Consider the following 21979-nt stretch of genomic DNA (forward strand, 5'->3'; position numbering starts at 1 on the left):
TATTTTAAACGCTTAGTATAGTTAGTCCTATATAGGCCGGAACGCGTATAGCAAGTCTAATTTAAAACGCTTATAGAAAGTCTTATCCGGAATATATATAGTAAGTCTAAGTCTAATCCGAAACTAAATACTTATATTAGGTACTACCCGGAAGGCCTAAAGCGAGTAGTACTATCCGGAACGCTTATAGCAAATACTATCTAAAACGCCTATAGCTAAATAGTATTCGAACTATTTATAGCAAGTACCCTATATAACGCCTACTACGAGTGCCCTAAAAAACGCCTATAGCGAGCCGGAATGCGCCTATAGTAATTGCTATCCGGAATACCTATAGCGAGTACTATTCGAAATATCTATAGTAAGTAGTTCTTTCCGAGTCGGAACACTTATAGCAAGTACTGCCTATAAGGCGTATAGTAAGTCTAATTTAAAACGCTTATAGCAACTTTAATCGAAAACAACTATAGGAATTCTAATTTGGAACGCTTATAATACTAAGTACTATTCGGAACGCGTATAGTAAGTCTAATCCGGAGCGCTAACAGTTAGTACTACTATCTATAACGCCTATACTAAGTTTTATTTAGAACGCGCTATATAGTAACTCTAATACGGATCGCCTATACTAAGTCTTATCCGGAACGCGTATAGTAAGTACTATCCGAAACGCGTACAGTAAGTCTAATATAGAACGCTAATAGTAAGTACTACTGAGAACGCCTATAGCAAGTAGTACTTTCTAAAATACCTATAGTAAGTACTATTTAGAATACTTATAGCAAGTTATATCTAAAACGCCTATAGTAAATGCTACTAAAAACGCTTATAGCGAGTAGTATTATTCGAAACGCTTATAGCGGTAACTATCCGAGATATCTATAGCGAGTAGCACTATCCGGAACGCCTATAGCAAATACTATCTAAAACGCCTATAGGCTATAGTAAATAGCATTAGAACTACTTTTAGCGGACACCCTATATAACGCCTACTACGAGTACCTTATAAAACGCCTATAGCGAGCACTCTATAGAACACCTATAGCGAGTAGTACTATACGGAACGCGTAGGAGTCGGTAGGACAAGCCTTATTTTAAACGCTTAGTATAGTTAGTCCTATATAAACCGGAACGCGTATACTAAGTCTAATCTAAAACGCTTATAGAAAGTCTTATCCGGAATGTATAAATTAAGTCTAAGTCTAATCCGAAACTAAATACTTATATTAAGCACTATCCGGAAGGCCTATAGGCTAAGACTATAGCGAGCAGCACTATCCGGAACGCTTATAGTAAGTACTATCTAAAACGCCTATAGTTAAACAGCATTCGAACTATCTATAGCGAGTACCCTATATAACGCCTACTCTAAGTACCCTATAGAACGCCTATAGCGAGTACTCTATAGAACATCTATAGCGAGCAGTACTATCCGGAACGCGTAGAATAAGCTAACTGTTACTAACAACGCCTATAGTAAGGCTAACTTAGAGCACTTATAATAGTAAGTACTATTCGGAACGCGTATAGTAAGTCTAATCCAGAGCGCTAACAGTTAGCACTACTATCTAAAACGCCTATACTAAGTTCTATTTAGAACGCGCTATATAGCAATTCTAATCCGAAACGCTTATACTAAGTCTTATCCGGAACGCGTAGAGTAAGTACTATCCGGAACGTATATAGCAAGTCTAATTCGGAACGCTAATAGTAAGTACTACTAAGAACGCTTAAAGCAAGTAGTACTATCTAAAATACCTATAGCAAGTGCTATTTAGAATACCTATAGTAAGTCTAATCCAAAACGCCCGAAACGCCTATAGCAAATACTGCTAAAAACGCTTATAGCGAGTAGTAATATTCGAAACGCTTATAGCGATAATTATCCGAGATATCTTTAGCGAGTAGTACTTTCCGGAACGCTTATAGTAGATACTATCTAAAACGCCTATAGTTACTAAATAGTATTCGAACTACTTATAGCGAGTACCTTATATAACGCCTACTGCGAGTACCTTATAAAGCGCCTATAGCGAGTACTCTATAGAATATCTATAGCGAGTAGTACTATCCGAAACGCGTAGGCTAAGCCTTTCGAGTATACCGCCTCGAGCAAATACCGCCGGATTAGGTATAAACGACCGATATAGCATCGGAAATAATACTATCGTAGCCTTACGATATATACTACGACTCCTACAATCTCCGAACCGCTTACGAACTATATACTACGACTCCTATAATCTCCGAACCGCTCGTAAACTAAGAAATTTTAAAGTTCCTCGGCTATAGCTAAGTAGAGTCGGCTTTTAGCTTATTTTAAGCCGTAGTAAGCCTAAAGGGGCCGTAAGTACCCTATAAAACGCCTATAGCGAGTACTCTATAGAATACCTATAGCGAGTAGTACTATCCGGAACGCGTAGGACAAGCTAACTACTATCTATAACGCCTATAGAAAGTCTGATTTAGAACGTTTATAATAGTAACTTAGTAAGTACTATTCGGAACGCGTATAGCAAGTCTAATCCGGAGCGCTAATAGTTAGTACTACTATCTATAACGCTTATACCAAGTTCTATTTAGAACGCGCTATATAGCAATTCTAATCCGAAACGCCTATACTAAGTCTTATTTGAAACGCGTAGAGTAAGTACTATCCGGAACGCGTATAGTAGGTCTAATTTAGAACGGTAATAGTAAGTACTATTAAAGTTTAAGCACGCTTATAGCAAGCGGTACTACCTAAAGTGCCTATAGTAAGTACTATTTAGAATACTTATAGCAAGAAGTACTATATTATATCCGAAACGCTTATAGTAAATACTATTTCAAACGCCTATAGGAAATAGTATTCGAACTACCTATAGTAAGTACCCTATATAACGCCTACTACGGGTACCCTATAGGGCGCCTATAGCGAGTGCTCTATAGAATATCTATAGCGAGTAGTACTATCCGGAACGCGTAGGACAAGCCTTATTTTATACGCTTAGTATAGTATAAACCGGAAGGCGTATAGCAAGTCTAATCCGAAACGCTTATAGAACGTCTTATCCGGAATGTATAAAGTAAGTCTAAGTCTAATCCGAAACTAAATAATTATACGAAGCACTATCTAGAAGGCCTATAGCGAGTAGTACTATCCGGAACGCTTATAGCAAATACTATCTAAAACGCCTATAGTCAAATAGCATTCGAACTATCTATAGCGAGTACCCTATATAACGCCTATAGCGAGTACTCTATAGAATATCTATAGCGAGTAGTACTATCCGGAACGCGTAGGATAAGCTAACTATTATCTATAACGCCTATAATAGGTCTAATTCAGAACGCTTATAATACTAAGTACTATTTAGAACGCGTATAGTAAGTCTAATAACTCTAATCCGGAGCGCTAACAGTTAGTACTACTGTCTATAACGCCTATACTAAGTTTTATTTAGAACGTACTATATAGCAATTCTAATCCGAAACGCTTATACTAAGTCTTATCCGGAACGCGTAGAGGAAGTCTATCCGAAACGCAAATAGCAAGTACTATTAGGAACGCTTATAGCAAGTAGGACTATCTAAAATACCTATAGTAAGTCCTATTTAGAATACTTATAGCAAGTCTAATCCGAAACGCTTATAGTAAATACTACTAAAAACGCTTATAGCGAGTAGTAATATTCGAAACGCTTATAGCGGTAACTGTCCGAGATAGCTATAGCGAGTAGTACTATCCGAAACGCTTATAGCAAATACTATCTAAAACGCCTATAGTTAAATAGGATTCGAACTATTTATAGCGAGTACCTTATCTAACGCCTACTATAAGTACCCTATAAAACGCCTATAGCGAGTAGTACTATCCGGAACGCGTAGGATAAGCCTTTCGAGCCTACCGCTCTAAGTAAATACCGCCGGATTAGGCGCGAACGATACCGCCTCGAGCAAAAAACGCCGCCGGATTAGGCGTAAACGACGGAGACGGCCTCGGAAATACTGCTATCGCGGCGCCGGAGCGTTATAGTCGATCCTACGACTCCTACGCCCTCCGGACCGCGCGAGAATCGAGAAATTTTAAAGTTCCTCGCCGCCGACTAATTAGAGTCGGCTTTTCGGTCGTTTTGAGCCGCACTAAGCCTAAAGGGGCCCCAACTTTTGTTAAGTTGTTATATTATAGATTTCAAAAACCCCGAGCTTTTTAGAGCCTCGCTACGCGCGCTCTCGAATTTCGACAATTCTTTGTATTCTTTAGATTCTTAGCTAAATTCTCGCTAATATATGTCTTAATAGTATCTATAATTATTATATAATACTATACTCTTAGTCCTATAAGTCTTAAGTTATATACTAGGGTACTTATTACGCTATCGTCGTCGTTATCTAACGCTATCGCTCGAGGACTTTCGGCCTAAGGCAACGAAATTCCGCTACGAAGAACTTCCGAGAACTTCGCGAGAACTTCGCGGAAATCGCGACGAGTCGTACTAGTAATAGATATAGTAAATACGTAACGAATACTAGATATAACTTACTAATATATATATTGCTTAAGTGCTTATACTCTAAGCTAAATTTTAATATATATATTATCCGATATTACCTAGTATAGCGGGCGGAAATAGGCTATTTCTATAGAAATCGTAAAATTCGAGAAAACGTATAGCGAGGCTCTAAAAAGCTCGGGGTTTTTAAAATTAAGAATAACGTTACGACTTCTTTATCTACTCTTATATATCTGTTTATTCCTATAGCTATATCGTAATACTCTTACTTTAAAGATAGTATAGCTTTAGTATCTACGGAGATCCTCTATTTAAAATTACGTTTTCTCTCTAAATACCTATTTAAAATTAAGAGCTAAGGCCGCTAATATAATATACTAGATATGCCTCTCTAGCAATATTTTAGTACTAAATATACCCGAATTAAGCGAAATAGTAGGCTAGGCTATCCTAGTAGTCCGGATAACTACTTATAGCTATATATTATCTTAGTAAGCTCCCCTATCTATTTATAGTAGATAGCTAGTAATTAAAAGCTATATAGTATTTAATATCTTAGAATAAAATATTTATAAAAAAACTAAATACTAATTACAACTAGATATAATCTATTAATAAAAATATAAGTATAACCTAAATAGGTATAAGGTAGAAGCTAAGAAGGCTTAGCGCTAAGTACGTAGCCGACCTATTTATAAGTGCGACCGAGATCTACGCTTAGTAAGCGTAGATACTTCTAACCTTTTGTCGCTATATAATGCTAGTAGACGGGCGCGCTAGTATAGTAGTTTAGTAATAGCTAACTAGGCCTAAATAGTCTTACTTATATTTTAACTTTTAAGTATTTTTTAATCTACTCTACTAATACTTTTCTAATAGCTAAGCCTATGCTATAGTATATTCTAATATTTTATACTCTAATTTAGAATTCTTAGTATTATAGATTACTAGCTACTTATCTTTATAGGATCTAGATTTATACTAGGGAATAGTAGAATGCTCTACAACTGTATATAATAGCTAATTTTTACTCTTAGACTCTTACTAACCTAAAGAGGTAAGCATTTATACTATCACTTAAATGTCCGATCGTAGAAAATACGTGTTATGCTCCTTCCGTTTGGTTAGGAAGGGGCTGAAACGGAGATAGAGCCCAGTCTGCTATCTCGCTTAACCGAGGCGTACAGTACTGTATACCTGAAGCGCGTCGGAAGGCTCCAAACAACTTAGCTTTGCATCGGAGCTCCAGCACATATTTGACTATCAGCGGATCCATCGCTCTACGAATCTCCGGAAAGAATGTCTACTGGCGTCGCAATACCGGCAGGGAAGGCTTGCCCTGGAAGCTTCAATTCAAAAGCTCGGGCATCTGCCGTCGTAAGTCTTGCATTTCAGCATATTCTTTCCATTGCGCGAGTTGATCCTGCGCGTCTATTCTCTCTACTATCATGTTTTCTTCCTCTGCATTTCTGGCCCTGGCTGGCATCGCAGCAGCGGGTGAAATCCTATGGGATGGACGCCTCACGAACTACAGCGATGCGTCTTTCCTAGCCGAATGGAGCTGGTCGAACCAAGTTGGTCCATATCAATACTACATTCATGGCTCTGGATCAATAGACGACTATGTTGCGGTCTCTGCTTCGCAGTACAAGAACCCTGCCGACACTGCTACTCATGGCATTCAAATTTCCATTGACAACACCTCCAGCTGGCACGAGCAAATCATGATGCGCACCGAGCTCATTCCATCGACCAAAGCCGCTATAAACGCTTCAAAGGTCTTCTACCATTACTCAATCCAGCACACAGAGACAAATCCTCCTACGCAGAACGAGGAGCACCAAATCTGCTTCTTCGAGAGCCATTTCACGGAATTAAAGTACGGCTTGGACTCGACAAATACTCTTCATTGGATGGCCGATTCCAAATCACAGTGGAACGTATCACTCGAAGCTGGAGTTTGGCACAACGTAGCCTACGGAATTGACTTCGATGCGCAAACTGTGACTTTCTATCACTCCACAGGTGCAGATGATCTGACACTCACAGCTGGTCCAGTATCAACGACAACGTTCTCTGATGGCAAAGACTGGCACCTAGGCGTATTACGCTTGCCTGCGAGCTCCGGCGCCAGTGGCATCAAGGAGAGCTGGCACTTCTCCGGAGTGTATATCGAAGATGGTAAGCTAACGACTTCGATCGCCGGAGCATCTAGAGGATATGGTACTGGAGCGTAGACAGCGGCAGGATCTTCTGCATAAGCAGTGTCTTCCAAGGTAGCGGGGTCCACCAGTGTTGTGACGACACTGCAGACAAAGGTGAATACGACTGGAGCAATAGCTACCTCTACTGCATCGGTTGATTGCAAGGTCGTATATGCATAGAAAATGGGCATTACCAGAAGTTCATTTAAATCACCGAATTTGTCTTCTCGCCTTCTTTCCAAGCCGATTCGAACACCGTCATGTAGAACATTTTTCTACGCCATCAAAAGCTCCTCCCAAGTCCTCCACCAACACCTCTTCCACTTCCACTGCCGGAGCCAGAGCCAGATCTTGTCCCGGAGCCTGACCCACCAGCATTGACATCAGCTGCTCCATGTCGTGCATTTCACGGTAGGCCACATTCCTTTTTGGTCGGCAGATGTTTGGCCGCTGTCCAGACGCAGATCTGCTGAAGCACAATCTTGTAAGACGACGCTGCCGACATGGCACCGCGTCTCCTCTTCACATCGCGAAATAGTGAGATGTCGACCGCAGGACGAAGGACAGTCGGGAGAAATCGTGATCGATAATCGTGCCAAGGAGATCCTGGCCAATCGGAAATGACGACCGGCTGAGGGCCAAGGTGAAGGAAGAGCCTCTGGACTTGCCGAGGGAGGCAACCTCCTCACACTTATCGCGGTGTTGTTGAAAGGTTGGCTTTGAAAATAACAAAGACATCCTCAAGTTAGACCAGCAATCATGTCGCTGGAGAAGCTGAGCAACGACGCTCAGCGCTATGTCGACACAGCTCGGCGATTTATCTTAGCTCACCTCCCTGAAGACCGGAACACACGCTTGGTCCTGGCTGGCGGCTCGCTTTCAGTAGCCGGCGTCGTTCTCTACCCACTGGTGCATTATGCTGTCCTTGGTCGACAGGTCACTCACACATACCCCAATGCCTCTTCACGATATGCATCGTTGGAGTGCAGTGAGCTCTCCTCGCTGCCAAAAGACCTTGTGGAAACCCCAAAGCATTATCGTATTGTGCACGATAAGGTGACGAAGCCGCTCCCAGAGCTCACACTCGGGCTCAGTGAGGACTCCAGGGCAGACTTCACCAAAATGATACGCTACAACATGGAGCTCTTCACCAGAACGCCACAAGGCTGGATTGGGTGGTTTGCCCTGAAGGACCTCCGGCACACCTTCACAAAAGAGCATATTGAAAGCCTCGACTTCGTGGAAGGGGATCTGGTCAACGGACTCTATCAAGTGGTGAACCGAACGGCAGTCCGCGTTGAGTTCACCGTCAATCCTCCGCCAAACTTCAACCCAGGTATTGAAGGTCGCCTAATCATTCAGCTCCGTCCCCGAAATCAAGGCGCAGTGCTCCAGATAGAAACCATCCAATGGTCGCACCACGACAAGAGGCTCACTCATCTACCACTGGAGTCGAGATTCCTCAAATTCGTCCATGAGTGGGTTGAGAGGTGGATTGCGATTAAAGGTGCTAATTATCTGTTGAGCATTAGCAAGTAGGAGCTACCAGACCTGGTGTAGCGTAGCAAAGCGCTCTCAAGTTTGTACAATGCACAGGGCGGAACAGGACTTCAGGCATTGCAATAAATGAGCGGAGGCATGATATTATCTTGCTATATTTCTCACTTCCGGCTTTCGGCCTTACTTGATATTCGAAGGCGTTAAGATTAACTTTTGTTCATCCACTGCCTGCTCGGTTGCACCGCTGGGTGAGTATGCGGTCGATCGATGAGGCCAGATGGTAGTCTGCGATCCGTTCAGCGAAAAAATGCGACTTGAGAAGAGGGATGTCGAGACATGTGGAACCGAGCCATTCATCAGGCTTGAAGCTCAATTTTTTCTTGTTTGGTCTCGCGCTAACTTGTTCAAGTAGCCCACTGTTCTCTGATCGAGTCAAATCGTCGTGCCTCTTGCCTTCTTTACGCGTCTCACGCTAAATCTGTTTAGATGGTCTCAAAGGTAGAGACCATTATAACCTTTGCCACATAAGCTCTACAGGCCTTGGAAATCCACGTTGGAAGGTCTCTAGTGACAAGGACACAGGCAGGCTTCTCGTGGGCAAGATAATGGCCCAGAGGAACGATGTTTTGACTAACATACAGCGATGGTCCGATGTAGCGATCTTAGGGTGAACTGCCAAGACATAGCCTCATATTTCCGCCTGATGAGCATGACCTATCATTCCGTCGCAAGGATCAGGACAGAAAGCTTGACTGACAAGCCAGGACTGACGATTTGTGGCGCTGCGCTCGACAGTTTCTGCCTTGCTGCAGCTCGCGGACAGGAACAGCCACCCATTCGCTCGATGCCTGTATCCTTATTCGAGATGCCTTGGCTAGGTTACGCTGGTGGAATGATGGGGCTAGCCGTAATACAACACGAGAAATTTTATTATTACGTCTACTCCGCCTCCTTTGCGGTCAAAACCTACCGGAGAGTGGTCTGTTCTCTACATCTGAGGTCCATCTTCATATGATATACCTGCTACCGTATAGCGAACCGGAATAGTACGCAGCGAGAAGGGAGCAAGCTAGAGAAGTAGCGAAAACTCGAGGCAACGTAACGATTAGACCATGGGAACGACGGGGCGTAGACCCCCAAAAGGTCTCTAAGATCAGTCAACACATATAAGAGCCTATGTTTCCCCTCGCAATCCTCACCACCACTTTGACCACGAGCATTGAGAGCATCACTATTTCACGAGGAAACGCACAACCGGCACCACTGTCTCAAAAAATGGCTGCTCCAGTGGTCATCATCTTCGCGTGCTGCTTGAGCAACATCCCGGCAGTCTTTGCCACGCCAGCAACATCTCAAGTCGATCCGAATTTCTTCCCCGGCGTGCAAACTGGTCTCGGATCATGGTTCAGAGCCCACAACACGCAAGACCACACCAATGGCCACAGCTGGTGTAACTATCCATATACTGACGACGATCCAATCTTCGCGCTCTGTTTGTCAGCAATGGGCGGTGCCACGTTCTACACTAATGAAACGAAATGGAGCGAGTCAATGGCGAAGTACTGTAGTCTGGAAGCCAAAGTCACAGATCCGTCTACTGGCAAGTCAATGCTGCTATACATTGGAGACTCCTTCGAGGACGCATATTGCCAGGTTTGTATACTTTACATGGTTTCCAGCGTGGAAATTCTATGCTAATCAATGTCGTGCACGATGTAGGGTCCCGGTTGGATTGATATCATGATAGGTCCGTTTTAAGCAGCTTCATGGCGATCCGCATGACGACAAGCACAATGATATCAACAACGTGCAATGGAAGCTCACAGGCAATAAGAATGCTCGATACTCTGCACCGAAAGCTTGAACATGAGGTATCGAAGGCTAGTGGGCCATGGTGGAGCTCATCCTCAAGAAGTGAGTGTACTTCGGCCTTATTCTAGCTGATCTCTTCTTCTCCCCAGCAGTGTGAACACAGCTACCTATCGATCTAATGTGTGTAATCATGAATTCTATCGATTAAAACTCGCCTCCCTAAGCCTCTGTTCCTGAATCTTCCAAAGCGGAGTGGCAAGCTCAATCAAACGATCACCAAACTGATCCAAGACATTCTCAATGCCCACGTCAGTCTCCCGAACAGCAGCAGAGTACTCCTCGTCCGTTCCAAACGTCGCGACTTTCCACACATGCTTCAACTCCGCAACAAGGTGATGAAATTCCGGCATCTCGGTGCGAATGCCAGTAGCCACGAGGTAAAATGAAGATCTTTTGGCGTGGGCTTTCGGCGGTTTGAAGAGTTGGATCTCTGCGAATTTGCTGAATTCGAAAAGCAGATGGAGCGTTGGCCAGATTTCGGGCTTGTGCAGAAGGATGATCATGGTGCCTCCCGGGTTGATATGTTCCAGGCCAAGCGCCAGTTGTGTGTTGGACAATCTTCGGGTTTCGCGTTGCTCACGGTATTCCGCACGTGAGTGCGTTCGCAGCACTTGGCCATCGCACATGACCAGGTCGAACTTTTGATCGTCTTGTAGTTGTCTCGGCAAGAAGTTATTATGGTCTGGATGCGATCCGGGGATGTCTTCGACGCCCATGTCAGCAGCGAACATGGTGATGTCGGCCCATGTGATGGTGGCCGATGTTCTAGGTCCCAGAAGCATCTTGTGACCGCCGGCTTGTGTTGGCAGACTGAAGGCCAGTGCTTGTGAGCCAGGGTTCTGCTCCAGAGCAGCGAGCAAGAATCCACCCGGAGCAGCACACATGTCCAAGATATGCGGGCAGTCGGTGCCAGAAGGTTTTTTTCCGATCGTGAATGCGTTAGTGGCTCCTTGCAGCTGGTGTCCAACATGCTTCATCAGACCAAAGAGGTAATTTTCGGTCTGATCATCAGCGTTGTCTGCTTTGAAGCGCTGTTGCTCGAAGAATCGGTCGCCTTCCTTACTCTGCCAACCCTGAGCGCAGTGTGAGATTCGAGTTATTGCGCAAAGGGTTGGTACTACGACTTACCTTTTTGCGAATCTCGGTGAGCGCTCTATACTCTGCAGAGCGTGGAGCCAAGAATCGATCGATGACTTCGCTGGCTGGGCCTTCGTTCTGCTCGTTCTTGGTCTGCATGTTGCTTGACCTTTCACCGGCTAGCATTATCTGACCTGAATTCTAAGCAAGAAAATCACCTGTATCATACCAATAGTCGTCTTAAGTAGGCAAAATCATGTTTGCCATGTCTCTGCCTTGTTTTGGCCCGACATGCTTCGCGAACAGACTGGCACGACAGCGAGACCAAGAATGAGTGAAGTGTCTCAGCTGCCAGTTCTGGTCCAGGAAGCGTATCTCTGCACCGTAGCCAGTGGCACCCGTGCCTTCTCGCAGATACCACCCATTTCTAGAGGGCATCAGCAGATACAAGCAAAAACCGCTGCTCGAATCTTCATGTCCAAAGCTTTTCGATCTGACGCTTCCTCTGCGATATTGAGATTGGACTCATGGCAAGGGAGAGTCCACTGAATTATAATCATCAAACATACTCTGCAATCGAGTGCATTTGAGGAGTGCGCCCGGTGAATGGTTTGAATTTATCACGCACAGCGCAGTGGATTACTTACGTAATACTGCCTTGCCGGCGGTTCAATTTGGCTTCGTTGATTGCCTCTGTTCAGACTGTTCTGTCTATTCTATGGTCTAAAATACAGTGTGAAAATCCTTCATTTGCCAAGAAGTCATGTGATAGTCATGTGACTGAGCTGACGCGTCACAGAATTTTCGACCTGGTGCTTGAGACCGAAGTCTAGGAGTTCGACACCAATCTGCCCCGGGTTGTTTCATACGAGTGTGTATCATCGAGAGGTAGTATCTTAACACTTGCACGCTGATTGTCTGAAAGGTTATCTTTTTATGAAGTGTCTCGGTGTCGGTTCTTCACCCCGCCGTCCAGGAGTTAGTTTTTCAGCGTCACAGCAATGTTCAGTTTGGGGAGAAGCATTCATTCTATATAATGTTAGAATAACCCGAAAACAAGTGCTGGGACTGACCGAATCGGGCGAAACGAGAACGAGGAGAACGCGGGGAAATCACGTGCGGGAACTTCAAAATTCGCGGCTACTCCCGGGCCTCGCGGCCGCCTCGCGAACGGGTATAGATCGTCTTCCTTACGGGGAAATTACATACGGGAACTTCAAAATTCGCGGCTACTCCCGGGCCTCGCGGCCGCCTCGCGAACGGGTATAGATCGTCTTCCTTACGTAAGCGCAATGTGTTTATATAGCTCGAAGAGCTATAAATAAAGGCCGAAGAGCTACAAGTAAAGGCTAAGGCGACGAGCCTAATCTAAAACGCCTAAAGTAATTTTAATCTAAAATACTTATAGGAATTCTAATTTAGAATACTTATAATACTAAGTACTATTTATATAATGTTAGAATAACCCGAAAACAAGTGCTAGGACTAACCGAATCGGGCGAAACGAGAACGAGGAGAACGCGGGGAAATTACGTACGGGAACTTCAAAATTCGCGGCTACTCCCGGGCCTCGCGGCCGCCTCGCGAACGGGTATAGATCGTCTTCCTTACGTAAGCGCAATGTGTTTATATAGCTCGAAGAGCTATAAGTAAAGGCCGAAGAGCTATAAGTAAAGGCTAAGGCGACGAGCCTAATCTAAAACGCCTAAAGTAATTTTAATCTAAAATACTTATAGGAATTCTAATTTAGAATACTTATAATACTAAGTACTATTTAGAACGCGTATAGTAACTCTAATCGGGAGCGCTAATAGTTAGTACTACTATCTATAACGCTTATACTAAGTTTTATTTAGAACACGCTATATAGTAATTCTAATCCGAAACGTATATACTAAGTCCTATTCGGAACGCGTATAGTAAGTACTATCCGGAACGCGTATAGTAAGTACTATCCGGAACGCGTATAGAAAGTCTAATTCGGAACGCTAATAGTAAGTACTATTAAGAACGCTTATAGTAAGTAGTACTATCTAAAATACCTATAGTAAGTACTATTTAGAATACTTATAGCAAGTTATATCCGAAACGGTTATAGTAAATACTACTAAAAACGTTTATAGCAAGTACCCTATATAACGCCTACTACGACTTATAGTAAGTAGTACTATCTAAAATACCTATAGTAAGTACTATTTAGAATACTTATAGCAAGTTATATCCGAAACGGTTATAGTAAATACTACTAAAAACGTTTATAGCAAGTACCCTATATAACGCCTACTACGAGTACCCTATAAAATGCCTATAGCGAGTACTCTATAGAATATCTATAGCGAGTAGTACTATCCGGAACGCGTAGGATAAGCCTTATTTTAAACGCTTAGTATAGTTAGTTTTATATAGACCGGAACGTTTCGAACTGTTTATAGTAAGTACCTTATATAACGCCTACTACGAGTACCTTATAAAACGCCTATAGCGAGTACTCTATAGAATATCTATAGCGAGTAGTACTATCCGGAACGCGTAGGATAAGCCTTATTTTAAACGCTTAGTATAGTTAGTCCTATATAAACCGGAACGTATATAGCAAGTCTAATCCGAAACGCTTATAGAAAGTCTTATCCGGAATATAAAAAGTAAGTCTAAGTCTAATTCGAAACGAAATGCTTTTATTAAGTACTATCCGGAAGGCCTATAGCGACGTAACGCTTATAGCAAATACTATCTAAAACGCCTATAGTTAAACTATCCTAAATAGCATTCGAACTGTTTATAGCGAGTACCCTATATAACGCCTACTACGAGTACTCTATAAAACGCCTATAGCGAGTCCTCTATAGTATACCTATAGCGAGCAGTACTATCCGGAACGCGTAGGATAAGCCTTATTTTAAACGCTTAGTATAGTTAGTCCTATATAAACCGGAACGCGTATACTAAGTCTAATCCAAAACGCTTATAGAAAATCTTATCCGGAATATATAAAGTAAGTCTAAGTCTAATCTAAAACTAAATACTTGTATTAACTACTACGAACTATTTATAGCGAGTACCCTGTATAGCGCCTACTACGAGTACCCTATAAAACGCCTATAGCGAGTACTCTATAGAATATCTATAGCGTACTACTATCTAAAATACCTATAGTAAGTACTATTTAGAGTACTTATAGCAAGTTATATCCGAAACGCTTGTAGTAAATGCTGCTAAAAACGGTTATAGCGAGTAGTAGTATTCGAAACGCTTATAGCGGTTACTATCCGAGATATCTATAGCGAGTAGTACTATCCGGAACGCTTTACAACGCGCTATATAGCAATTCTAATCCGAAATACTTATACTAAGTCCTATCTAAAACGCGTATAGTGAGTACTGTCCGGAACGCGTATAGTAAGTCTAATTTAGAACGCTAATAGTAAGTACTATTAAGAACGCTTAGGCTTATAGCAAGTAGTACTATCTAAAATACCTATAGTAAGTACTATTTAGAATACTTATAGCAAGTTGTATCCGAAACGCTTATAGTAGATACTACTAAAAATGCTTATAGCGAGTAGCAATATTTGAAACGCTTATAGCGGTAACTATCCGAGATATCTATAGCAAATAGTACTATCCAGAACGCTTATAGTAAGTCTAATCTAAAACGCTTATAGAAAGTCTTATCTTAAATATATAAAGTAAGTCTAAGTGTAATCCGGAACTAAATACTTATATTAAGTACTATCTGGATTCCGGAAGGCTTATAGCGAGTAGTACTATCCGGAACGCTTATAGTAAATACTATCTAAAGTGCCTATAGTAAATAGTATTCGAACTGTTTATAGCGAGTACCCTATAAAACGCCTATAGCGAGTACTCTATAGAATATCTATAGCGTACTACTATCTACAACGCCTATACTAAGTTTTATTTAGAACGCGCTATATAGTAATTCTAATCTAAAACGCTTATAGAAACTCTTATCCGGAATATATAAAGTAAGTCTAAGTCTAATCCGAAACTAAATGCTTTTATTAAGTACTATCCGGAAGGCTTATAGCGAGTAGTACTATCCGGAACGCTTATAGTAAATACTATCTAAAACGCCTATAGTTAAATAGTATTCGCACTATTTATAGCAAGTACCTTATATAACGCCTCCTACGAGTACCCTATTAAACGCCTATAGCGAGTACCCTATAGAATATCTATAGCGAGTAGTACTATCCAGAACGCTTATAGTAAATACTATCGAAAACGCCTATATTCGAACTACCTATAGCGAGTAACCTATATAACCTCTACTACGAGTATCTTATAAAACGCCTATAGTAAGCACTCTATAGAATATCTATAGCGAGTAGTACTATCCGGAACGTATAGGACCCTATAAAACGCCTATAGCGTACTACTATTTATAGCCTATACTAATTTTTATTTAGAACGCGCTATATAGTAATTCTAATCCGAAACGCTTGTACTAAGTCTTATCCGAAACGCGTATAGTAAGTCTAATTCGGAACGCTAATAGTAAGTACTATTAAGAACGCTTATAGCAAGTATATACTAAGTCTTATCCGGAAGGCGTATAGTAAGTCTAACTCGGAACGCTAATAGTAAGTACTATTAAGAACGCTTATAGCAAGTAGTACTATCTAGAATACTAATAGTAAGCACTATTTAGAATACTTATAGCAAGTTATATCCGAAACGCTTATAGTAAATACTACTAAAAACGCTTATAGCGAGTAGCAATATTTGAAACGCTTATAGCGGTAACTATCCGAGGTATCTATAGCAAATAGTACTATCCGGAACGCTTATAGTAAACACTATCTAAAACGCCTATATTCGAACTACTTATAGCGAGTACCCTATATAACGCCTACTACGAGTACCTTATAAAACGCCTATAGCGAGTACTCTATAGAATACCTATAGCGAGCAGTACTACCCGGAACGCGTAGGATAAGCCTTATTTTAAACGCTTAGTATAGTTAGTCCTATATAAACCGGAACGTATATAGCAAGTCTTATCCGAAACTAAATACCTATATTAAGTACTATCCGGAAGGCTTATAGCGAGTAGTACTATCCGGAACGCTTATAGTAAATACTATCTAAAACGCCTATAGTAAATAGTATTCGAACTACCTATAGCGAGTACCCTATATAACGCCTACTACGAGTATCCTATAGGACGCCTATAGCGAGTACTTTATAGAATATCTATAATACTAAGAATAAGTCTAATTTAGAACGCTTATAATACTAAGTACTATTCGGAACGTATATAGTAAGTCTAATCCGGAGCGCTAATAGTTAGTACTACTATCTATAACGCTTATACTTAGTTTGCACGCCCGGATTTGATAGTAATGGCCGCGGCGCCTAGAAGTTATAATATTGTAAGGCCCGCCGTCCGCGTCTGCGACGCGGACTAGGGACTAGTATGCTATAGATAAATTGGGCGTGTAATACGCCTAAAAATTTGATCGATCTTTTAGCGTTATTGTTAGGACCAAAGAGGCTATACGTAATTGGCATGTGACTAGGCCGAGTGAAGCCAGGGTTTCGATGCCTCAGGCAGGGCTTGGCGCTTGGCGTTGGGCCAACTCTCCTGCCTTCCTCCCTCTCCTTCTAGATCCTTATCGAATACTACTTGTACCTACTACTACCCTATCTACCTGCTAATATAACCCTTCTTATACAGTATTCGATCCACCCTTTAAGGGCAGCAGCTAGATAGTCCTTATTTCAAGCTTTTAGCGGTATAGCTACGAACAAGACTAATCTGACTATATTGCGCCCTAAGAACGGGACCTATACGTACCATTCCATCGAAACAACCGTACCAATTATTAAGCAAGGCCTTCTACACGGCCCATTACACTAAGTTAATCGCACCAGACCAATACCTACTAATTCCGCTATATCCGCATCTTAGGGGCTAACAATACATTATTAGTGTCACCCCCTATTATAATAGCCGGCTCATTACGAAACAATAACCGTGCTGCCGCTAGCAGCGCTAGCAACGATAATGCTAGTAGCATAGTGCCTGCTAAAGTGCCTACTAGAGCACCTGCTAAAGTGCCTCCTGCCGAAGAGCCTGCTATAGGACCTGCTAAAGAAGAACCTGCAGTTCTAGGTAACGACCTAGAATTGCCTGTCGACGACATTCTTAACAATATTGTCAACCGTCGATATAGCTAGCTAGCTTTTAGTCCCTAACTAGTAGCGAGACTTTAGGAAGCTACCTAAAACAGGCTCACTGCCTTACGTTAAGAACAATAGCTGAAGGATAATCTCCTCGAGATTCGCCGTCTATAGGAAGCCCTAACAACCACTACTAAGCCGATAGCAGGGCCTTCCTTACTACCCGTCCCTATCTAAAAGAAGGATGCTAAGCTTAAGGACTGTACTGTATTTGACGGCTCTAGTCGCAAACAATATAATGATTATATACGCGATTGTGAGCTTAACTAACGAAATGCGCCGAGGGCTCTCCTAGATGACTATTTACTAGTTGTCTACGCGATGCAGTACATCAATAGCGACCTAAAGCGCACCTAGGATAACTATTTCGATTCCCTTACTAATTAGACCGCTGTTCAGTAGCAAGACTACAAGACCATTATACTAGATACCTTTAGAAACCCTATACTAAGGCAACAGCACGCTTAGGACTAGTACCTTCGGGCTAAGCAAAAGACTAATTAATCAGCCCGTTTATTTGAGGCCTATTTAAAGACCCTCGAGGACGATTTGCTAGCTAAGACCGACTCTATCTAGATTTCCGAAATACGCCCTAAATTGCGATAGGAATTGGTCCTTGAATTAGACCGCCGTCGTGTATTCGAACAGGCCAACCTAACACGCATTCAATTTATAGTCGAAGTGGAAACAGCCGAGCGGGCTATCTAGCTCTAATAACGACTAGAATCGAGGATCCGACTAGCTAGTACTAACCGTAGCAACCGCGGCCGCGGAGGAAACCAAGGTTCCTACTATAATAACAATGCTGATAATAGGAACAGTAACAATAACCGTAGAAGAGGCCGTAGCCGCCGGCTATACAAAGGAGGCCGCGATAGGGGCCGTAGAAGGGGCTCGTATCCTTATAACGCTAACCGCTTAACTAACAACAATAGCTACGGCAGTCTACTAACTGGATTGAAGTGCTTCAATTGCGACAGTACTAGCTATCTACTAGGCTAATGCGACAAACCTAGGGATTAGGCCCGAGTCGACCGTGCTACCGCTAAGTACCGAAAGCACCTTTTAGTAGCTAACGCTACCCCTATAGGCCAACCTTCGAAAAAAGAGTAAGCGCCGCACCAACTATTAGCCTCGTACGGCGTAAGACTATCGACATTGTACTAGCTATTACACGTACCTGTCTTATATCTAGGCCCGACACTAACTATAAGGCAAAGGTTATGCTAGACCCCGGAAATTCAGTCAGCGCCCTTATTAGCTATTACCTAGCTAAGCAATTAGACCTTCGACAACTGCCGAAGACTAACCTGCCAACCCTTGCTTGGTTTAATAACGCTCGGCACTTGACCTATAGAGCCTACTATATTCCTATAGTTCTAAAAGACGACCTCGGAAATAAACGCCTACTAAACTTCACTACCTACGCGGTAGACATAGACAGCCTCCTATCCGATATTGTTATTAGCAACCCTGTTCTTAAGTACTATGCTATAGTTATAGACTTAGGCAGCCAATAATAGCGATTTAGAATCGCTCGGAAAGAGGATATTAAACACATCGACATTAGCGAGTGTCCTAATAATATTAGGGTCCTGTTTATTAGTAACCTAATACTAGCCTCCGCCTTAGCTAATCCAACTGCCGACCTGCTCGGTAGTAATGACGATGAACCTGTGCCCCCTAATAGCATAGACCCTAATTAGCTTGCTCGCATACTAGAGCCTATTTGAGAGACCTACATTAATGTGTTCAAACACTACTTAGCATCGACATTGCCTATGTTCAAAGAGACAGACTATAAGATTGACATTATAGAGGGCAAAGAGGTTCCTTTTAGTCCCCTCTATAACCTTAGTAAACGAGAGCTTGCTGTGCTGCGTAAGTACCTAGAGGAAAACCTAGCCAATAGTCGAATTCGATATAGCAACAGCCCTACTAGTGCACCTATCCTGTTCGTACTAAAGAAGGATAGTAGCCTACGTCTGTATGTTAATTATCGTAGGCTCAACGCTGTTACTATCAAAGACCGCTACCTACTTCCTCTTATTAATAAGACCCTCGATCGCCTTTCTAGTGCTTACTACTATACTATATTGGATATTAAGGACGCCTATTACCGTATCCGTATCCGTAAGGGCGATGAATAGAAGACAGCCTTTCGCACTCGTTATAGGTATTTCGAGTACTTAGTTATGCTATTCGGCTTAGCCAATGCCCCTACTATATTCTAGTCCTATATCAATCGGGCCCTGTTAGGCCTATTAGATCACCTCTGTATAGTTTACCTAGATGACATCCTAGTTTACACACACTCTCCTAACATTGCGGAACACTAGGCTACAGTCCGTAAGGTACTCGATCGCCTAAGGGCCTATAGCTTGTATTGCAAGCCTTCTAAATGCACCTTTACTGCTAAGGAGGTAGCCTTCCTTAGCTTCATCGTATTAACTAAGGGTGTTAAGGCTGATCCTAACCGGATTAAGACTATCACTAAGTGGCCAACGCCTACTAGCATTAAGGAGCTTTAATCATTCCTAGGTTTTGCTAACTTCTATCGTCGCTTTATTAAGGGCTATTTACGACACGTAATGCCCCTAACTGAGCTCACTAAAACTAAGGCCAACCCGACTAAAGAGTTCAAATGGACTAACAGAGCACAAGCCGCTTTTAACGGTTTGAAGCGGCGCTTTACTAAAGTCCCCTTGCTGCACTATTTTGTACTAAGCAAGCAGATCCGTATTGAGACTAACGCTTTACAGTTCGCTATATCGGCTATTATGTCCTAGCAATCAGATAAGGACCATTACTAGCACCTAATTGCCTTCTTTTTACGAAAGATAATCGATGTAGAGCGTCGCTACGAGACCTACGAGTAAGAGCTCTTAGCTATTGTCGAGGCCTTTAAGCATTAGAGGCATTACCTCGATAGGGCCTAACATACGATATAGGTCTATACAGACCATAACAACCTCCGTAGCATTACTAAGGTTACTAGAGTTATAGGTCGACAGGCTAGATAGGCCGTCTACCTCGCTAGGTTTGATTTTAATATGTTACATCGGCCAGGCGTAAGCAACCCTGCTAATAGCCTATCGAGGCGACCTAATTACGATAGCGAAACCTAATACATCAATTCTCTGTTTCTAACCCTGTAGTATAAGATTGCTATAGACCTTGCTATAAAGCAGGCGCAGGATAAGCGGACTTCCGGACCCCGCGGCGGCAACAAATACTATAGCGGAGTTGTCGTTCTTCTAGTGTACGTTAAAAAGGACGTAGATCGCTCGAGCTATAACGACTCGATTAAAGATATTACTATCTATAGCGACAGCACTATAGAAGAGGTTGCAGTTAATCCGGCTACTAGTGCTATTAGATGTATACAATGCGTACCTCGTTCGACAGCACGGGTGCTGTTAAATAACCTTGTAAACGGGGATAGTTAATCGTTTATAGATAAGCTGTTACGTACTTAGTAGAGGGACGCCTTTGCTATCGAGCGCATTAATAAGCTTATAAGTGGGCGAAAGACTCGATCTAGCAAGAGTAACAACTAGTCGATCGATGACAAAGGTCATTTAAAGTTCAAGGGCAGATACTATATCCCCGCTAAACATTCGATCCGACAAGAGCTTCTTAAGCGACACTATAATAGTAAGCTTGCCGGTTACTATAGTATAGAGAGGTCGCACGAGCTACTATCGCGTACATACTACTAGCCAAATAGTAAGCGGGATATAAAGGAATACGTTAATACGTATACCGTATGTTAACGTGTTAAGGCACTAAAACATTAGCCTTTTAGCGAGTTGTCCTTATTACCAATCCCTTACAAGCTATTTGTAGAGCTTATAATAGACTTTATTACAGGCCTTCTACCTACTAAACGTAGGGGCAGCAAGGACATCTTCGATACTATCCTTATTATAGTAGATCGGTTTACTAAAGGCGCTCGATACATCCCGGTATAGAAGGATTGGACTGCTATTAATATAGCAGAGGCTCTATAGAGTAACATCTTCTGTACCTATTAGGGAACCCCTAAGGGGATAGTCTCCGATAGGGGCACGACATTTACATCGCACTATTAGAGCGAAATATGCCTACAGCTAAGACTAAAGCATCGGCTATTAACAGCCTTCTATCTATAGACTAACGGTCAAATAGAGAGGTAGAATGCTACCCTATAGCAGTACCTACGCAGTTACATTAACGAGAATCCTAGGGATTGGGTTAATCTCCTGCAGCCTGCAGAATTCGTATATAATAACAGTATATACTTATCAACCAAGGTTTCACTATATATAGCTATAATAGGTCAAAACGCCGCGTTGCTATAAGATCCATTTACCTCGCTCGAGGCCGAGCGTAAGGAAAGGGAAGCGCGTCAAGTACTAGAGACACTAGCGGCAATAGAACGTGTCTAGAAGATGCGAGAAATCTATGCTAAGATAGCCGAGAAGTTGACAAAGGCTTAAGAGTACTAAAAGACCTACTACGACAAGCACTATACACCGATAACCTTCAAACAAGGCGATATAGTTATGCTAAGCACTAAGAACCTCCGTATCCGCAAGCACCTATTACCTAACGGCAAAACAAGGCCTAAGCTCGCACTAA

General features: G+C 42.4%; 7 protein-coding genes across 7 annotated transcripts; 5 read left to right on the forward strand and 2 right to left on the reverse strand.

Annotated features, from left to right (window-relative positions):
• Positions 1–5603: 5603 nt before the first annotated feature.
• MYCFIDRAFT_176505 (uncharacterized protein) lies at positions 5604–5917 on the forward strand (the record flags this gene model as incomplete). The annotated part of the gene is made up of 2 exons (XM_007930260.1): positions 5604–5614; positions 5647–5917. 2 exons carry the CDS (start codon positions 5604–5606, stop codon positions 5915–5917), a joined length of 282 nt encoding a protein of 93 aa, XP_007928451.1.
• On the forward strand, positions 5908–6916 carry MYCFIDRAFT_211780 (uncharacterized protein). Its single transcript, XM_007930261.1, has one exon. It carries the CDS (start codon positions 5945–5947, stop codon positions 6731–6733), a length of 789 nt encoding a protein of 262 aa, XP_007928452.1. The 5' UTR covers positions 5908–5944; the 3' UTR covers positions 6734–6916.
• Positions 6917–7435: 519 nt separating this feature from the next.
• Positions 7436–8561, forward strand: MYCFIDRAFT_211781 (uncharacterized protein). The gene has a single exon (XM_007930262.1). The coding sequence runs from the start codon at positions 7460–7462 to the stop codon at positions 8237–8239; it is 780 nt and encodes a 259-aa protein (XP_007928453.1). The 5' UTR covers positions 7436–7459; the 3' UTR covers positions 8240–8561.
• Positions 7438–9211, reverse strand: MYCFIDRAFT_208286 (uncharacterized protein; the record flags this gene model as incomplete). Its single annotated transcript, XM_007930263.1, has 8 exons — positions 7438–8568; positions 8601–8623; positions 8672–8678; positions 8725–8887; positions 8915–9002; positions 9034–9084; positions 9120–9166; positions 9193–9211. 8 exons carry the CDS (start codon positions 9209–9211, stop codon positions 8418–8420), a joined length of 549 nt encoding a protein of 182 aa, XP_007928454.1. The 3' UTR covers positions 7438–8417.
• A 264-nt stretch (positions 9212–9475) lies between these two features.
• MYCFIDRAFT_85485 (uncharacterized protein) lies at positions 9476–10064 on the forward strand (the record flags this gene model as incomplete). The annotated part of the gene is made up of 2 exons (XM_007930264.1): positions 9476–9853; positions 9948–10064. The coding sequence occupies 2 exons, from the start codon at positions 9476–9478 to the stop codon at positions 10062–10064; spliced, it is 495 nt and encodes a 164-aa protein (XP_007928455.1).
• A 145-nt stretch (positions 10065–10209) lies between these two features.
• Positions 10210–11308, reverse strand: MYCFIDRAFT_47158 (uncharacterized protein; the record flags this gene model as incomplete). The annotated part of the gene is made up of 2 exons (XM_007929790.1): positions 10210–11145; positions 11201–11308. 2 exons carry the CDS (start codon positions 11306–11308, stop codon positions 10210–10212), a joined length of 1044 nt encoding a protein of 347 aa, XP_007927981.1.
• A 97-nt stretch (positions 11309–11405) lies between these two features.
• On the forward strand, positions 11406–16781 carry MYCFIDRAFT_176510 (uncharacterized protein; the record flags this gene model as incomplete). Its single annotated transcript, XM_007930265.1, has 9 exons — positions 11406–11427; positions 11469–11689; positions 11741–11751; positions 11780–11816; positions 11851–11941; positions 11971–12024; positions 12075–12157; positions 12193–12265; positions 16699–16781. 9 exons carry the CDS (start codon positions 11406–11408, stop codon positions 16779–16781), a joined length of 675 nt encoding a protein of 224 aa, XP_007928456.1.
• Between the last annotated feature and the right edge of the window lie 5198 nt (positions 16782–21979).

This window comes from Pseudocercospora fijiensis (genome assembly GCF_000340215.1).
Source record: "Pseudocercospora fijiensis CIRAD86 unplaced genomic scaffold MYCFIscaffold_6, whole genome shotgun sequence".
In the NCBI taxonomy this organism is placed as follows: Eukaryota; Fungi; Ascomycota; class Dothideomycetes; order Mycosphaerellales; family Mycosphaerellaceae; genus Pseudocercospora; species Pseudocercospora fijiensis.